The following is a 15,988-nucleotide window of genomic DNA, read 5'->3' as shown; positions in this document are numbered from 1 at the left end:
ATTGAGTTAAGCCAACCTATACCTACTTATATACTCTCTCTCTCTCGTAACCACTCGTACTCGACATACCAAGCTACTACCACTCTATTGCAGCCTCTCAATAAGTTATTGCCATAGTTAAAGCCTAAAGCTAGATACTTGGGTTCAGCTACGGCTCTTTGTTGTAAGCGGTAAGAGTCTACATCCCCAACACGGAGTGCAACCACACAGCCGCGCAGAATCTCCCCCCTTTCAAAGAATATTACATTAAAAAAAAGTAAAAAAGGAACCGTAGATCGGTTGAGTTCCGCCGACGAACTAATGTTTATCATCTGCCTCCCGCAAGATTCTCCTTCAGTTCGATTATGTTTTACCGCAAATACGATTCGGATAACTAAGTATGTATACAGGGAGCTCTGTCACAGAAAGTCAAAAGACATCCAACAACAACAACAACAACAATAACAACAATCAACAACCAACACACCACAAATTCAACAACAAGTAGCTCAAACAACAGCTGCATTATCAACAACCAGAAACATCATCAGAAAATTGGCCAAAAATCAAGACGCAAACCAAATTCGCATTGCACACAATATTAGTGGAACAAAAAGTGCATAGTAAATATATATAAATCATAAGAAAGCTTTAACATACTATAAAAACTAGATGTGTAATACACAACCAGACAGGTTGATTTCTAGTTATACATCGCAATTGTTGTTGCCATTTACGCCACTAATTTCGATGAATTTTCGCTGATATATAAATATATATATATACATATAATGTGTTCTCTATAATAATTTGTTCTTATGGTTATTCAGTTGGAGTTCTCGCTTGATTTTACCCCTAATTTTGTATTCCGATTTCCGTTTACGTCTCTACTCTGTCTCGTTCTCCTTTTGGGGTTTCGCTGTTCGAGATTTGTGATTTCCAAGAGCCCAACGTCGCAATCTCACCAATCCTACATCGTCGCTATTGAGTTTCTAGATGAAAACTTTCTTGTGTAATATACCAGAGATATACAAAATATCTAGTTAAACATCCAGAAGTCTCTTGATACATCATATTTCATTGATAAACCATAATATAGTTGTACATAGTGGGCCTATATATTTCGACCATATAACTCTTGAATGTCTAGATATTGCCACATGATAGGATCATACAATTGATCATACCCGATTAAGATCACCCCCTGTATATACGCGCACACACACCACATCTGTATAAATATGTCTTGTTGTCTCCGGCAGAACAAGAGCAATACCAGGCACAGTTCGCAATAGCAGGCAGCTCGACCAGCTCCGCTGGTCACCACCATATCACACTACCACCACCACATCCATACCACCAGCGGCAGTCGCGCGGCTCGGCGGGCAGCATCCAGCGGTCGGTGGAGGTACCGCCGGTGCCTCCGGTGACACGTTACAGTGCCGGCAGCATTCACTCGATCACTAGCTCCGAGGGCTCATCGTAAGTCTCCCGATCGCATCCGCCTGGCCGCTTGGCCATAGCAAGTCTATTATCAAGCATAGTATCACCTTTCCGGCCGAAGGACCTCTATCTTGCCTGCCTCTGTCTTTGTCTTTGTCTTTGTTCCTGTCTCTGTAACTCTGAATCTCTGACTCTATTCTCTCACACTCCGACTGTCCAGCTCAATATAAAACTCTCTATCCATTGGCTTTTGTATATGGTAATCTGTGTGGCGATCCCATCTCCAATTTTCCTACAATACAACAAAACAATTTCATCCTGCAACTTTTTTTTATCGATGTCTATATGCGTGCGCCTTGAACGTAAAAAAAAAGAAACCGCTGAAAGCGAGCCTGCATTTGCGTACATTTTTTCTCTAAGTGTATTCCACTTTTCCTACCTTGAGTTCCGTTTGATTCTTCGACTTGTTTGTGTATTTTTCTGTCTTGTAATGTGTATAAATTGTGATTTTTAAACTTAATTTTAACTATAATTTTCAGCAATATCTATAGTATATATATATGTATATAACAAGATATCCTCACTTATCGATGTGTGTGTAAATGAAGGGATTATATAAAGTCGATCACCGAACAAAGCTTTGTAAATCGTAAAAACAAAAACCATTCTTCTTGTTTCTCTCTATTTAGATAACCTAGGTTTCGGCTAGAAACTTCTTGTCCCTAGTCTTACCCTCTCTGCACTTTTGCTCCGCGAAACGAAAGACACTTGCATGCCAACATCGAACTGTGATTCCACTAGTCTCTCTCCACTGCACCCACCACCACCAGTATCACCTTCAGTATCACCTTCACCACCGAAACCACCTCTCAACCAACCACACTGATCCATTTCAGACCACAGAACAGTTGCGATCGCAACCACCAACTGAAACTACAACATATACTGTCTTTCTACAACTCCCTGTGTATAAAGAGTTATTTCTTTCTCTGAAAACCAAATTCCTTTCTTTGTGTAAATTTTGTTACCTAATTTTTAAACAAGAAATTGAGATGAGAGATGATACAAAGAAATATCACCAACGACGCTGTACTAAAGTGCTTTCTTTACTGTACCCCCACCCGTACCCATTCAAAATCCCCTCACATAGATTCTCCCCTTCGTTGCGCAACGATGGAGCCCTCAATGAGTTCGTGGATGGCCTGGGCCCTGGTCAACTGGTTGGTCGCCAGGTGCTGGGAGCTCCCTCGCTGGGCGACATCCAGCTATCGCTGTGCCACCAAAAAGGCTGTCTGGAGGTGGAGGTCATACGGGCCAGGGGCTTACAGGTACGTAGGACGCATTCCTATAGCATCTTATGATTTTCTAACACTCTATCTGTGATCCCCAGCAAAAAGCCCAATCAAAAATGTTGCCTGCTCCATATGTTAAGGTGTACCTAGTGTCGGGAAAGCGCTGTGTGGACAAGATGAAAACTTCCTCGGCTCGACGCACCCTGGATCCACTGTATCAGCAGCAGTTGGTATTCAAGCAGTCCTACACCGGTTGCATACTACAGGTGAGTTCTCATTAATATGGATAAAGTTTTGATCATATACTTACATCATTTATGTTGTAGATTACCGTGTGGGGCGACTATGGCCGCATCGAGAAGAAGGTGTTTATGGGCGTGGCGCAGATAATGCTCGACGATCTGAATCTGTCGAATATCGTGATCGGCTGGTACAAGCTCTTTGGCACCACCTCACTGGTCAGTTGTCCCACTAATATAGGCTTAGGCTCTAGGCGCTCATCCATAGCCTCACTCGACTCACTCAAACTCTAGATCTAAACTAAACTAAACTGAAACTCGACTAAAAACCAGATTATTTCAAACTCAAATCGTACAAGATTACAAAAACAAAAGTATAATAGAAATTTCGCAAATCGCAAATTTGATAAACAAATAACACTTGCATATATTTATATAAGTCAACACACAGAACATATATTTATATAGTATTTAGCTCAACGTTTTGTTCATAGCAAGTTACAAAGAACAAAAGTTGTTTAGCTTTGTAGTGTAATCAGTCTTAAAACACCTGTAAAAAGAAATCCCCAGCTCAAAAGATCAGTTCAAAGGTCCAGCCAACCAATTTGAAATTAAACCGATACAATACTGAACATCAAAGCATTTGTTGTTTTTTGTTAGCAATATACAATATACATACGCACTCCTGTAAATGAAAAGCTTATTAAACTCACGGAAACTCACAAGAACACTACTCCCATGAGGCAAAGTAGAATGAACCAATTCGCATTGTGTACTAAAACTGAAACATTGAATGGAGAGTTGATCGAAAGCAAACCAAATCAAAAATACCAAACTGCAATACCAAATTAATACGAAAATAACCTTTCGCAAGTCACCATAAATCACCGTTACCGTTAAAGTTACCGTTACTTCAACGTAGTTTTCACATAGACTCGTATAATACTCATATAGGTATGTTTCTCTATCCCCAACTACCCAATCAAAATCAATTTACTAGAACCGAACCGAACACTAAACTGTTTTGCTTAGCATTTTCCTAGTGCATGCGTAACTAAGTATCCAGTTGATCCATTTTGAATCATTATTATTTACGATCCACACTACGTATGCGTAATATTTTGCTTTCAATTGCTCTAACACCACAATTTGACTTAGCTTTGGTATAACACACCCACAATAACTACATTTCGAAACATAAAATGGCAAATTCTGGCTAGGTAACCAACATACATACATAATATAGCAATTTTCTAGGCCTAGCTCTTTTGTTAACCTATTGCAATGATAAAGGAAATACCAGTGTTGTTACCAACCAATTTTAAAACCACACCCCAGGGTCGTCCGATTGTTTGGGCTGGCGAATCAGTCATTATGGAGGAGCCCGGCGAATAACAGTTTCCAACACTATCGACACCCAAACAAACAGCCAACACAACGAAAACACTTTAAGCACCCAAGCACAATTCAATTCAAGCGAACCTTAAACTGAACTGAATTCAGTAAGTGCACCCAAATCAATAACAAATTTAAATCAATTCAAGCTTACTCCTCTAGTGCTAAAAAAAGAAATACACACATTACGCCACTTTGCCATTTTACACAAACAAAAGATATGTATAACCCGATTCAAATCGAAACCGCTACTAATCCACTTTGTTCGAAAAACGATTAACAACACCCACAGATAATCACTAGCCCAGTTAAATTGCAAGCTAATCGATCCACATATCCTTGCAGTAACCATTCGCCAGTGCTGTCAGCCCGGCAGCCAAATAGCAAAGGACCAAAGGACATCCTGCAGCGGCGGATTCCAGAGGAGGCCGCCCGATCCTCATTCGGCATGTCGCTGGCCTAAGCTAAGTCCACATCTGTTGTTTTTCTATTCTACGGCGGCGAAAGACTTTGGAGTAATACAAAATATAAAACAAAGAGAAATATCTAATTTTTATAAGTCATGAAAACAAATGCATTTAAAAGAACCGAGAAACGAGAACACAAGAGCAGAGCAGTGCAGTAAAATGTTTAAAGACGTAACTACGGAATACAGCTAAATGATAAATGTAAAGGCAGTCTATATATACATATACACATATATAACGGATAACATTTGACAAAAGGATACTTGTAAATTATGCATATTTAAAATAATTTTTATTACACACCTAAGATCACTATTATTTTCGTAATACGATTACTACGATTATTATTACTTAAACTATTACTGATAAAAGCATAAAAAACCAAAAAAAAAAAAAAACAACAAAACAAAGAACAAGGAGAAGGTGGATAAAGTTCAAGTGCTAGTGTCAGTCATGCCTAAGCCTTAGCCTGAGCAGAGACGCAGAAGGATATAAATTGTTTATTGAATAAATAGCTAAATCTAAATCAGTAAAGGGAGTTATAGATTTTCAGAGACGGGAGTTATTTAAGTATATATACATACATATATAAATCGATATATACATAAATATATTTACTGTTTAAGCAAGCAAAGAACCACTAACACTTAAATAAGCCTAACTTACGATAAAACCGATAAAGTTAAAGCTTAAGATTAGGTAACTAAAGAGATGGGACATGAGATATGTATTAATCGAACAAAATGAACAACAAATATTTACCAAGCCAGAAAGACGAGAAATAATAATGCAAAATCTGAACCTAAGCTGTACATAGGAGATCCACACACGTTACATATACACCACATCCGGATATCCGACTACCAACTACCGCTTCCCCGATTTTAGGCTATATAGCTTTTGGTTAGCTCTGCGCCACTTTAAAAATCTACGCAGTCACCCCAAAATGCGTGAGTTTTTGACGTCGGCGATGAGGCAGAATACATATTCGTTTAATTTAACTTAGAGCAATGGAAGGCTATCTCCCTATATAAATAAACTATATCGCGATTTTGTTGTAGCTCCACTCGCTTCACTAGTCGCTTGCTTTAGCATACTTTTGCCGCCTTGGTTCCAATCAACTTGCCTCGAAAACGCATCAAGTACCTTCAAGTTAATAGTGTGAGCTGTAAAAATCGTTACCTGCTTGCCAAAAAGACACACGTACACGTACATACATTAGCGTATTTATATTTATGGAAAATGGAAAAGTGTAACGGAATACCAAAACTAGTTTGCAATTTACTGCGAGTTCATTTCAGATATTTTTTTTTGGCATTCTTTTGGGCAACATTTTGCAATGCATTCCTTGGGAGAAGCAAACATATCATTGGCCTGCAGACAGATGATGGATGGGAGCAGTTAACTTTTATAAATACAATTTAGGTCATAGGTCAGAGTGCAGAGTGATAACTATGGAGGATTATGAGACACCTAGCTATTGTTCCTATCCAGTTGTTTAGTGCTCGTTTTTTTTGTTTTGCTTTTACTCATGGCTACAGATATTGAGTTGAACCTTTCCGTCCATTCATTCAGATACATACAGCTAGCTATACATAGACACAGTTGCAACTACAGATACAGATACAGATACCGACACAGATACAGATTGAGCTAAAGTTAAATAATATATTGACATGTGCATATCCATCCAAGCAGCGGCTTCCTAGATCAGAACTAAACAACTTAGAGATACGTAATGAAATGCCGAAACACAGGGACAATGCATTCAAAATGTTGCTGCAAAAAAATCACAAAAAAGTCGCGCATCGAGCATTTGGTATATGAGGAGGATAACGCGCTTTAGATATTTGAGAAAAGTAAAACTACCAGCGAGGTTTCCAGCAACTAATTATACGATATATAAGTCAGAGGAACATACATTCAGATACATAACATACATTATAGATAATCAGATTTGTAAACTCCGCTCTCCACGAACCCCATACGAACTTTTCTATGATAAAAAACTCTCTCTATCTCTAGACCTTTATATTGTTTCCACTGCTCTCCTTCAGCAAGACATTCAAGTGGCTTTGACTACTCAGCAATCCAGCAAAAGGACGAACAGAAATACAAAACTTCGGCCAGGTCGACGTTTAAATGCCCTTTCCGGAATCAATTGGTTTAAAACAGATACAAATTGCTGAAGAAAAGTGCTATAAAAATATTTCGTAATGGGCATTCCAACCGTACAGTCATACCAGAAATTCTTATTAGGATTCCTATAGAATTCGTTACATTTAAGTCACAACAAAGACAAAAGCATATAGAAAATGTTAATGAAGCAAATGATATATTATGGCAAGTTATTTCAAAGGCAACCAATACAAGAAACAAAATGCTATTTACTAAGTTCAATTCGAATGACAGGCGACGTTAATACACGATACACAAGATCAACAACACGAGAATATATCATTTATTGCAAATGTTGAACAAAATTGATTAAAAAGGCAAAGGACTGCGCTCTCGTTGGGCGTCCCGAACACCTTATATTGTATTTTAATATCTCGACAACAATCGAAGGTCGAGAAACGACAATAAACTGTGAAATGAATATGTAAAAACAAAAAAAAAAAAAAGCAGAAAACCAAAAAACACAAAACTAAAATTATACTTAAATTTGCGGAGAGGAGCATTATTAATATTGATGAACACAGAAACTTGAATTGTGTAAAACTAAAAACTAAAGAGAAAATTTAATGAAAACCAAACATTTAAAGAACAAAACAAAAGAAAATTCATTAAAAATTGTTTTCTAATAAAGGATAAATGTGTGTTTTATTACATCTTTTCAGAAAAGTGGATACCATTTGGCATTCCTTTCAAATTGGACCCCATTTATTATCTCCCCATAGTAAAAATTCGGTTTTTGGGATTTTACATAAAGCGGTGGTATTTCTTTATTTACCATTGATAAACCATTTAATTCGTATATTGTATATATAAATAATTTAAACATTTATTAATTTATATTGTGAAATATAAATGTTTTGTAGATGCATGCGCCATATCTTGGGATAATGGGCGTAACCTTACTTTCATTTACAGACTTTGCTCTGTTACGCAAAAAAATAGACCCAGGTTATAACTCAATTGTTTATAATGTTCTTAAAGGGCATACTTAGTATCTCTTTTGGATATTTCATTTGAATAATTCTTCTTTAATTAATTGGAAATTATTTTACAAAAGTGTTCTTTCTTAACCGTTCATATCTCGTATAGTTTAGTGCGTTTCTCAAAGGAACCAAGTTAATGACGACATACTAAACTATATTTATGGCCTATCCACTATCGTATCAATGCTATGAATTTCTCAAGCCATCTTCGGATCGTTTAAGTTCTGTGTGACTGGGTGTGCTTCTCAAAATGTATTATATTACTAATCAGTCTTGACAACAAAAATAAATACGACCGGCTATAGTAATGCTCTACCAAAAGGGTCAGCAACTGAATCCATTCTTTATATTAGATATGATACCAGAGCAATTATTGCCTCCGATCCAAAATAGGAGTACATTTATCTACTAACGCGGGGCACAAAAATCAAAATCAAATATAAGCGGGTGCAGTAGGATGAGGTCAAAAGTCTTGTGCGTGTGAGATATGTATGGGGTGTGGATAGTATTCATTCGTATCATACATTAGATAGTATTCATATTGTCGCTTTGTTACATTACATTTTACATTCATCTTAAACGGTAAGCGTTGAGAGACCATAGAAAATACATATGCCAAAGCCTTGCTGGGTGTCTATCCTCTATGCCGACTAGCTGAAGCATAACGTGTTGGCTAGTTAGTGCCATAAAATTACGATGTACCACTTTACAGTTTAACCTTACAATAAAAACCATAGAATTGCTGCTTAAATTCGTATGCCTTTGTTCATTCCATTTTTCGTTTGTTTGATAAGAGAAATTGCTTAGGGGAAAATACTTTGAGTGCTTGCACATGATCGAGCTATGATATTTTATTCTTTTCGCATTAATATTTGTTTAGGGTCTTACAGTTAGCTATCGATATTCATTCATATATGATATGATAAACTTTAGTTTACATTGATTACTTAAACTCGATTAGCTTATTATCTTACACATTGTATACGAGCATAGCATGTATAAATATAAATATATATTAGATTTAGATTTAGCCGTAGATGTAGATGCAGTTTAGATGTAGATATAGTTAAGCTTCAATTCTCAATTCTTTTAGTGGGTCATCTGGGTGGCAATTAGCGCTACACACTTGAGTGGATCATCGTCAAGGCAAAGCAAACGAGGAATAATTTAATTCATTTGGGGTCCGGTAACCAGCTGATCCTTTGGAAGATTAGTGGATTTGGTATGGCTTCTCTGGGCGCCCGGAGCTGTACAAAAACCGAGAGGCTAACTTAGGGCGATACGGGACCTAGGGACTTGCGGTATTGCAAGTGGTTAAGGCTATGGATTTAAAATCCGATTGCACCACGACACTCGATACACTTTATAATGTTCCATGCCGCAGAGCAATCAGACTTTAACTTATGACTTTAAGGGCTAATACATGGTGCGCAATGCTCTTTGCAATAAGTCTAAGTTCATAGTATAAATGAAGTGGGATCCCTTGCCATCCTAGTGCAGCTGGGCCGTCACATAGAGTCCGCAATCCTGGTCAGAGGCCATCGAGTAGTTGGCGGAGTCGCGATCCTCCGGAATCGTGGGATGCGTCTCGTGCGGCAGCTTTGCGAAGGCGTGGTGACCAGCTCCGTAGCCCAGGTGTCCGTACGGCGACTCCGCCGCCTTGGTCACGTGCGGCAGGCGGCGCAGAAAGTGCGGATTGGAGTAGCGCACTCCATTTGGCAGCGTGGTGTGCGGCTGCTGTTGACCACTAACATTTCCCAGGGCCACTGATGCATTGGCGTAGTGCATACTGTTGGGCGTCATGAAGCTGGAGACCTGCGATGGCGGCAGTGGTGGCATACCGCCACCGCCCATGGAACTGGTCATTGCCGAGGTGGAGGCATAGCCATTACCGCTCCCGGCGAGTTGCTGGCTGTGACAGCCCACCGGCAGTGGCATTGTGCTGCAGTGAGCCGTATAGTCGAACTTCTGCTCCGGCACAGAACGCTGCGGCGGCAATGTGGCACTATTGATGACCGCCGACGAGGTGGCGGCGGGATCCGCATTGAAGCTGGACATGCGCATGTTGGTGCAGCGGCCGTATGGCTCCTCCTGGATCGGCGGCTGTGGGGGGCGTGGCGGCGGCTTGCTGTTGGCCCTTGGCCGGATGATGACCTCCAGCTCACGTTCCTCGCCCGAGTGGACGCCACTGGAGGACTCGGAGGGGGCGCGTTCCGGCGGTGAGGTGGTGTTGGTACTTTCGGTGGTGGAGGTGGTGTCGCTGCGCGGTGTCAACGCCTCGTTGGGAACGCCCGAATCGGCGCGACGCAGGCAACGGGGTGTGGAACTGGATGCAATCTGGGAATGGGGCACAAACATAAAAATAGAGAGAAAGCGAGACAGAGAGAGTGGGGAGTCAGTGAAAGTGGTAAAGGAGCTCCTGGGATAATGAGAGATTCTAGGAGATGACAGTAGGGGCTCTGCTTCAGTGTGGCCCCTCCTGCAAGTGAAAACGAAATCAAGTCAAATCGGGTAGACAGCCTTTATTCCCTTCGCCCCATCCTGCTTTTCCAGGTCATCCATCAAACCGGAGCACTAATTCGGACAGTGTCGCTGCCACTGTCCCCCAGACCAGGTCCCCAATCCGCAGGCCATGTCCCCATGTCTGTGGCCCTGGCACTGATTTATGCTGTCTCATAACAGCAAACATAAATCTCAGGCTGCTGCTCCAGGGGCGTGACATGCTACACGCCCCTACATGACGACGCATCGCCTCCCTGCAATCCCACATGCAAATCACCCAAACAAGAGCACAAAAATATCCACTATGCACTATGCTGAAGGGTAAATACACTAGCTGTGGGTATGCCTAAAAGTCTGGGAATTTGCTGCATTGTCAGGGGCACTTAAGTGCAACATCTGAGGGGCACCATTAAAAGCTGATTCAGTAAACTATACATCCCAACATAAGAACATTAACTAATATTATCAATCAGCCTGATCTTATTAGGGTATCTACCTGTAGTTTAACCTTACTTATACCCACATCCTCCACTTACATGCGCTTCGTTGGTGTGAACTGCGACCGTGACCGGAGCCAAGGGGCTGACTAGATGCTGGTGCGGATTGCCCTGCTGCTGGAGAGGATGCTGTGGTGTCTGCTGCTTCTGCTGCTGCTGCTGAAGAGGATGGTGCTGTGGATGCTGCAGCGAGTGCTGAAGTGGATTGTGGTGGTGCTCGGGCGACAACTGCATCATCTCGGGCATTGCTTGAGGAGCGCGTCCGTAGATGCCGGCAGAGTGGGGCATTACCGCTGGTGGCTGAGGAACGGGTGCTCCCTTTATGGGCAGCGGTGGTGGTGGTGGTGGTGCCTGGGCCGATGGCTGTGGTGGCTCCAAATCACTGGTGGATGCGTAGGTGATACTGTCATCGCGCACACAGGCCAGCAGCTTGCCCTCCTCGGAGATGTTGTCGTCACTGATGCCACCCAATCCGCTCAGATTCGCATAGTCGTGGGGATGTCCATGGGCAAAGGAGTGGGCCTGCCGCTGCTGCTGTTGCTGCTGCTGCTGCTGCTGATGGTGAAGGTTGGCCGGCGGCGGCGGAGGAAGTTCGTCGTACTCGGAAAGGTGGAGCAGACTTACCCCCACCGAGGTGTTGCTGAGGCCCCTTTTCATGCTGCCCATGGTGATGCCCACGACGGCGCCGGCGGTGGCTGCCCTTAGTGTCGCGTACTCGCCGTCGTCAACTTCCCCCGTAGCACTGGCAAAACATACCGAGGCTCCACGGCTCGTATGGCTGGAGGAGAATGGGATTCCGGTCAGTGGATGATATACTATCAAATTAAATTGCCGCCTTGTGTTGGTTGCCACGAGGTCTGTCAGGCACCTCAGGGATCAGAACGAACCCAAGGAAGTGAATCATTTTAAAGGACTTAAGGAGTGCAAGAGAATTTTTTAAAGTATTCTCCCATTGTCAGCTACAAAAATGTACAATAAATTGTGTTCCTCACTAGAACACACTTACATATAATAAAAAACCAATTTGTAAAATGCATTATCTTCCCTTGAATTCGTTCAAACACTGTCTGTGTTAGTTCAATGGTTTTCCAGTTAGTTAAACAAATTACCAAGGACAACAACAACAACACGGCGACATCGACAACAACAACATATAATCTGCGAACGCTTTGTTTTAGTAATAGTTAATTGTTAATTGAAATGCAATTCGCCCACACTCAATTAGCTAGAGTTAGTAGTAATTAAGTTCTAGTAAATCAAACAATTGAAAAATAAAATAAATAAGAATCGTTTTTAAAAAACAGGCGACAAGCGGAACAAAATAGTTTCTCATTATTATCCTTCATCCTCTATACATACATGTCTCTCTATAGATATATACGAACATATATGGATAAATCGTTTTGCTATGTTTAATTGAACAATCGTTTTAGTGGACAAACAAAAGCTTAAACTAAACGAAAACACAAAAGTGATTATATGTATAAATGGGCGAATGTCAGAAGCACGCACGAATCGAAACTGAAGAGTACAGTGCTGGTAAATGTGGGGTAAATTAGGTGTGGCAAAACGCTGCACTAATGACTAGTGTTGGGCAATTAGTTTTCAATAATGGCTCTTCCCGAAAATGGGACGTGCAGAGAAAACACACCGATAAAGTACAAAATGAATGAATTAGCAGTCTAGGTAAGAACGAAAACACAAAATCACATGAAGTTCCTGAAAAATAGTGCTGGGTGGGTTTACTTTTTTTTTTTTTTTTGTTTTGGCGGTGCAGTGTGTGTGTGTGTGAAGAAAAATCAAATGAAACTAGTTGCTATGGTTAGAGTTAAGAGAACGGACAAGTACGGAGCTTGGAAACCCGCAATGCTTTTGTTGTTTTGTTTGTTGGTAGCTAAAAAACGATTTTTTACCGCTTGCCATCAGTTTGTTCTTGGTCACCAATTAGTAGGACATCATCAGACGTACTCGTAACTTCGTTGAAGGTGACCTTCAGCTTGGGCGAACTGGGCGTCAGCTTGGGCCAATAGATGTCCTCCTGGGCGGCCAGTCCCATGCCCGTCCCGCCCATGCCCCCATTGATGCCCCCACCTATGCCCATGCCCATTCCCATTCCCAGTTCCGTGCTGGTGGCTGTGCTCATCATGTCCGGCTTGGAGTCACCACCATTCACCGTGGTGCTGGTCGAGTTGCAGCCACTGCTGCTCGAGTTGCTCCCCGTACGCTGGCCACTGGACATCAGGAGCGGCTGGGCACTGGACTTTCCCAGCAGTCCACCGTAAGTGCTGTCCAATGGAGGCAGCTTAAAGTGCCAGCGCCGCTTGATGGTCAGGCAGAGCCAGATGACAATCCATAGCAGCAGGTGTGTCACACCGACAAGAGCTGCAATATCGAAAGGTGAAAGGGGGAAAGGTGAGATGGTGACGCTGCACAGGTAAAAGCGTAATACGGTTAAGGCGGCAATCGGCCGTATGACAGCTTAATTGGACTGAGTCTGCAGTTCGATTGTCTCGCCCCAAGTGACACTTAATACGGCTCCTTTGTCTCATCGGGTTATCTAGCCCCCGATTACCGCTCACCCAACGGCAGAGCCAGAGACAAAACAAGGCCGCTAATTGGCTTAGACCACAAAACATACCTAAGACCGAGTTCAAGGCGTCCCCGGCACCCGATTACCGGTCATCTAATTATGCAAATCTAACATACTCAATCGATTGGGGAATCGGACATTGCAGCGATTTGCTCTCTACCACTTTATCTGAAATATCATTATCTGAAATTATCGCTTTTAACGGGGTTGAGAAATGGAAATGTCTTGTTCTACATTTGAATGTTCAATTCTTGATATACACTTAACCGGACAGCCAAATCGACAGTGTTTTAATGCGTTTCGTACTCAAGAGAATGATTAACTTCCAATAAAAGATTTATTGGTAATTTATACCAATAGATACCGAGTATTTCAATGAGCTATTCTAATAGAGGGAAAAAACTTTTACGACGCATTGCTTACTCATTTTCAAGTAGTCCGCTATTTTAAGTAACCCCTTATCTGTTTTTTACTCACCTGCTAGGAAGGTGGGGCAGTGCAGGTTGTTCTTGTAGGTGGCACTGAGATCGTTGAGTAGCGGAGCCTTCACCACCGCCAAGGCGAGGACGAAGCACAAGGAGGCGCAGTGGGCGAAGTAAATCCAGGTTTGGTGAGTCTTCAACGTGATAATGGAGCGATCCCGCATCCGGGTGGCCAGACGTCCGTGTCCGTACAAGTACATGACCATCGAAGAGGCCAACACCAAAGCGGTGGACAAAAGATACAAAGCCAAAGTGACCACTGCATTCAGGATGAGTCCCGGCTGATGAACCGGCATCGCCTCGGCGTAGATCTGTAGCTTGTACAGATTCGAGATGCCCACATAACCAAGTATGATGTCCAGGGCGGCCACCACCATCTGGAGGCTGAAAACGCAGGCAAAGGCCTTTGAGGTATTCCAGAAAACGGCCGGATACCGAACGGACCAAACCAACAGGGCGCAAAGTAGGTTCACAAACTCGGCACTGGGTGGCTGGGAGAAAATTGCCACATCGATGGGTTTATCAATGCCAAAGAAGAGCTGCAGCATTCCGGCAAAGCCATCCAGTCGGACGTAATCCTGCCCTGACTTCGGGCCGTTTGGTTCAGCAGGAGGTGCAGGAGTCAAGGCGGGCACTGCCTGAAAATCACCATCCTCCAGTTCGAAGTCCTCGCTCTCCTCTGGCTCCTCCTCATTCGATTTGGCCACGAATTCACTGGAATTTATATTGGCATCGCCAAGCAGATATTCCGGCTCGATTTCAACTCCGGCAGCCCGTTTGGATATCCTGCGCTTTTGGTTCTTCGCTTTGATGGCAATGATCTTGGAGTTGGAGGCTGAGACGGGCGTCGAGGGAATCGGTAGCTCCGGCAGGACTTCGGGCCTTACCCGATGGATGCTGCTGTCGCGGGTGGTGGTCTCCTCCTCTGGGAAGCTCTCGAGGATCGCCTGCTCGTGGGAGGCCACATGATGGCGACGCGGTGGCTGCTGTTGACGCTGTTTATTGTGATGTTTGTGGTGTTTGCGGGACTTTCCATGATGGTGATGTGCTGATTGTCTGCTGGTTGTTATCTCCATGGGTTTAATAGTGGTGGTGGTTGTGGTGGTGCTGGTGCCCCTTGTACTAGTTGTTGTGGCTGCAGTGGTTGTTGTCGATGTCGTAGTTGTTGTTGTGGTAGATGTTGTGCTACTGGAGCTGCTCGATGCGTCCGCTTTGCCCAGAGTTCCCAGCTGTTGCCAATTTTCCACATTTAACTTGTCGGCATCAGAGGACGCCTTAGCCGTTGTGGTTGACGTTCCAACTGCGGTTCTTGGCGCCAACTCATCGAAATCTGGCATGATGACGGTTCCCTCTTCGCCGACACCCACACCTTCATCTCCATCATCTTCCTCGCCCCGAATCGCCTCCTCCAGTTCTTGGCGCTCCTCCTCGTCGATATCTTGATTAATTAAATCGGGCACTTCAAAGTATTGCCCCTTGCCCGCATCCAGTTTGTTGGCGGTGGTTGTTGTCCTGGTCGTCGCCGTCGTCTTGGCCGCCTTCCTGCCGTTAGCCATCCTATCGGGTCGCAGGTCGAACAAATTGTTATTGCCCCCGGCTGGCACTCCACGGATTGCCGTGAACATGGTATCGTTGAAGTAGTCCTCCTCGTCCTGTTCCAAGCTGTTTGCGGTCAAGTTTAGTCTGCCATGCTGGTGGTGGGACTGCTGCTGGTTCGATGGCTGATGGTGCCTGGGAAAGGGTGTGGCTCCCACCACCGACATGGCCATCAAATTGCGTCGATTGATCACAACAAAGTCCAATTCAGTGGCCCAAATTTGCTCTGGAATGGTAGAGAGCGAAAGAGAAAGATTTAAGGGTGAAGGTTTGTGGATTGATGGCTGCTCAAGTACATAGAATTAATTGCTTTGAACTCGGTAAGGAAGGCAACTTGCTTTCGCA

At 43.0% G+C, this 15,988-nt stretch overlaps 2 protein-coding genes across 19 annotated transcripts in view; one reads left to right on the top strand and one right to left on the bottom strand.

Annotated features, from left to right (window-relative positions):
* The window catches only part of Rim (Rab3 interacting molecule), a 43,831-nt gene extending 36,340 nt beyond the window's left edge, over positions 1–7,491 (top strand). For 3 of the 14 annotated variants that reach the window (NM_001275758.1, NM_001260243.2, NM_001260233.2), the window contains 4 exons: positions 2,573–2,750; positions 2,813–2,980; positions 3,041–3,172; positions 4,694–5,198. In NM_001275758.1, the coding sequence (NP_001262687.1) occupies positions 2,573–2,750; positions 2,813–2,980; positions 3,041–3,172; positions 4,694–4,696 (481 nt within the window). In that variant the 3' untranslated portion in view covers positions 4,697–5,198. Of the gene's footprint in view, positions 1–1,241; positions 1,462–2,572; positions 2,751–2,812; positions 2,981–3,040; positions 4,456–4,693 lie in introns of all 14 variants that reach the window. The other 11 variants (NM_001260241.2, NM_001260234.1, NM_001260242.2 and 8 more) reach the window with 7 other exon arrangements.
* A 240-nt stretch (positions 7,492–7,731) lies between these two features.
* Positions 7,732–15,988, bottom strand: part of tinc (tincar) — a 60,967-nt gene continuing 52,710 nt past the window's right edge. For 4 of the 5 annotated variants that reach the window (NM_176509.4, NM_176511.3, NM_001275757.1 and 1 more), the window contains 4 exons: positions 14,043–15,869; positions 12,889–13,357; positions 11,015–11,753; positions 7,732–10,313 (listed from right to left, as the gene is read on the bottom strand). In NM_176509.4, the coding sequence (NP_788686.1) occupies positions 9,468–10,313; positions 11,015–11,753; positions 12,889–13,357; positions 14,043–15,869 (3,881 nt within the window). In that variant the 3' untranslated portion in view covers positions 7,732–9,467. The remainder of the gene's footprint in view (positions 10,314–11,014; positions 11,754–12,888; positions 13,358–14,042; positions 15,870–15,988) is intronic. The other variant, NM_169780.5, reaches the window with a different exon arrangement.

Source organism: Drosophila melanogaster, chromosome 3R (genome assembly GCF_000001215.4).
Source record: "Drosophila melanogaster chromosome 3R".
NCBI lineage: Eukaryota > Metazoa > Arthropoda > Insecta > Diptera > Drosophilidae > Drosophila > Drosophila melanogaster.
Note: the sequence above shows the minus strand (reverse complement) of the source record. Positions and strands in the feature narration are given on the sequence as shown.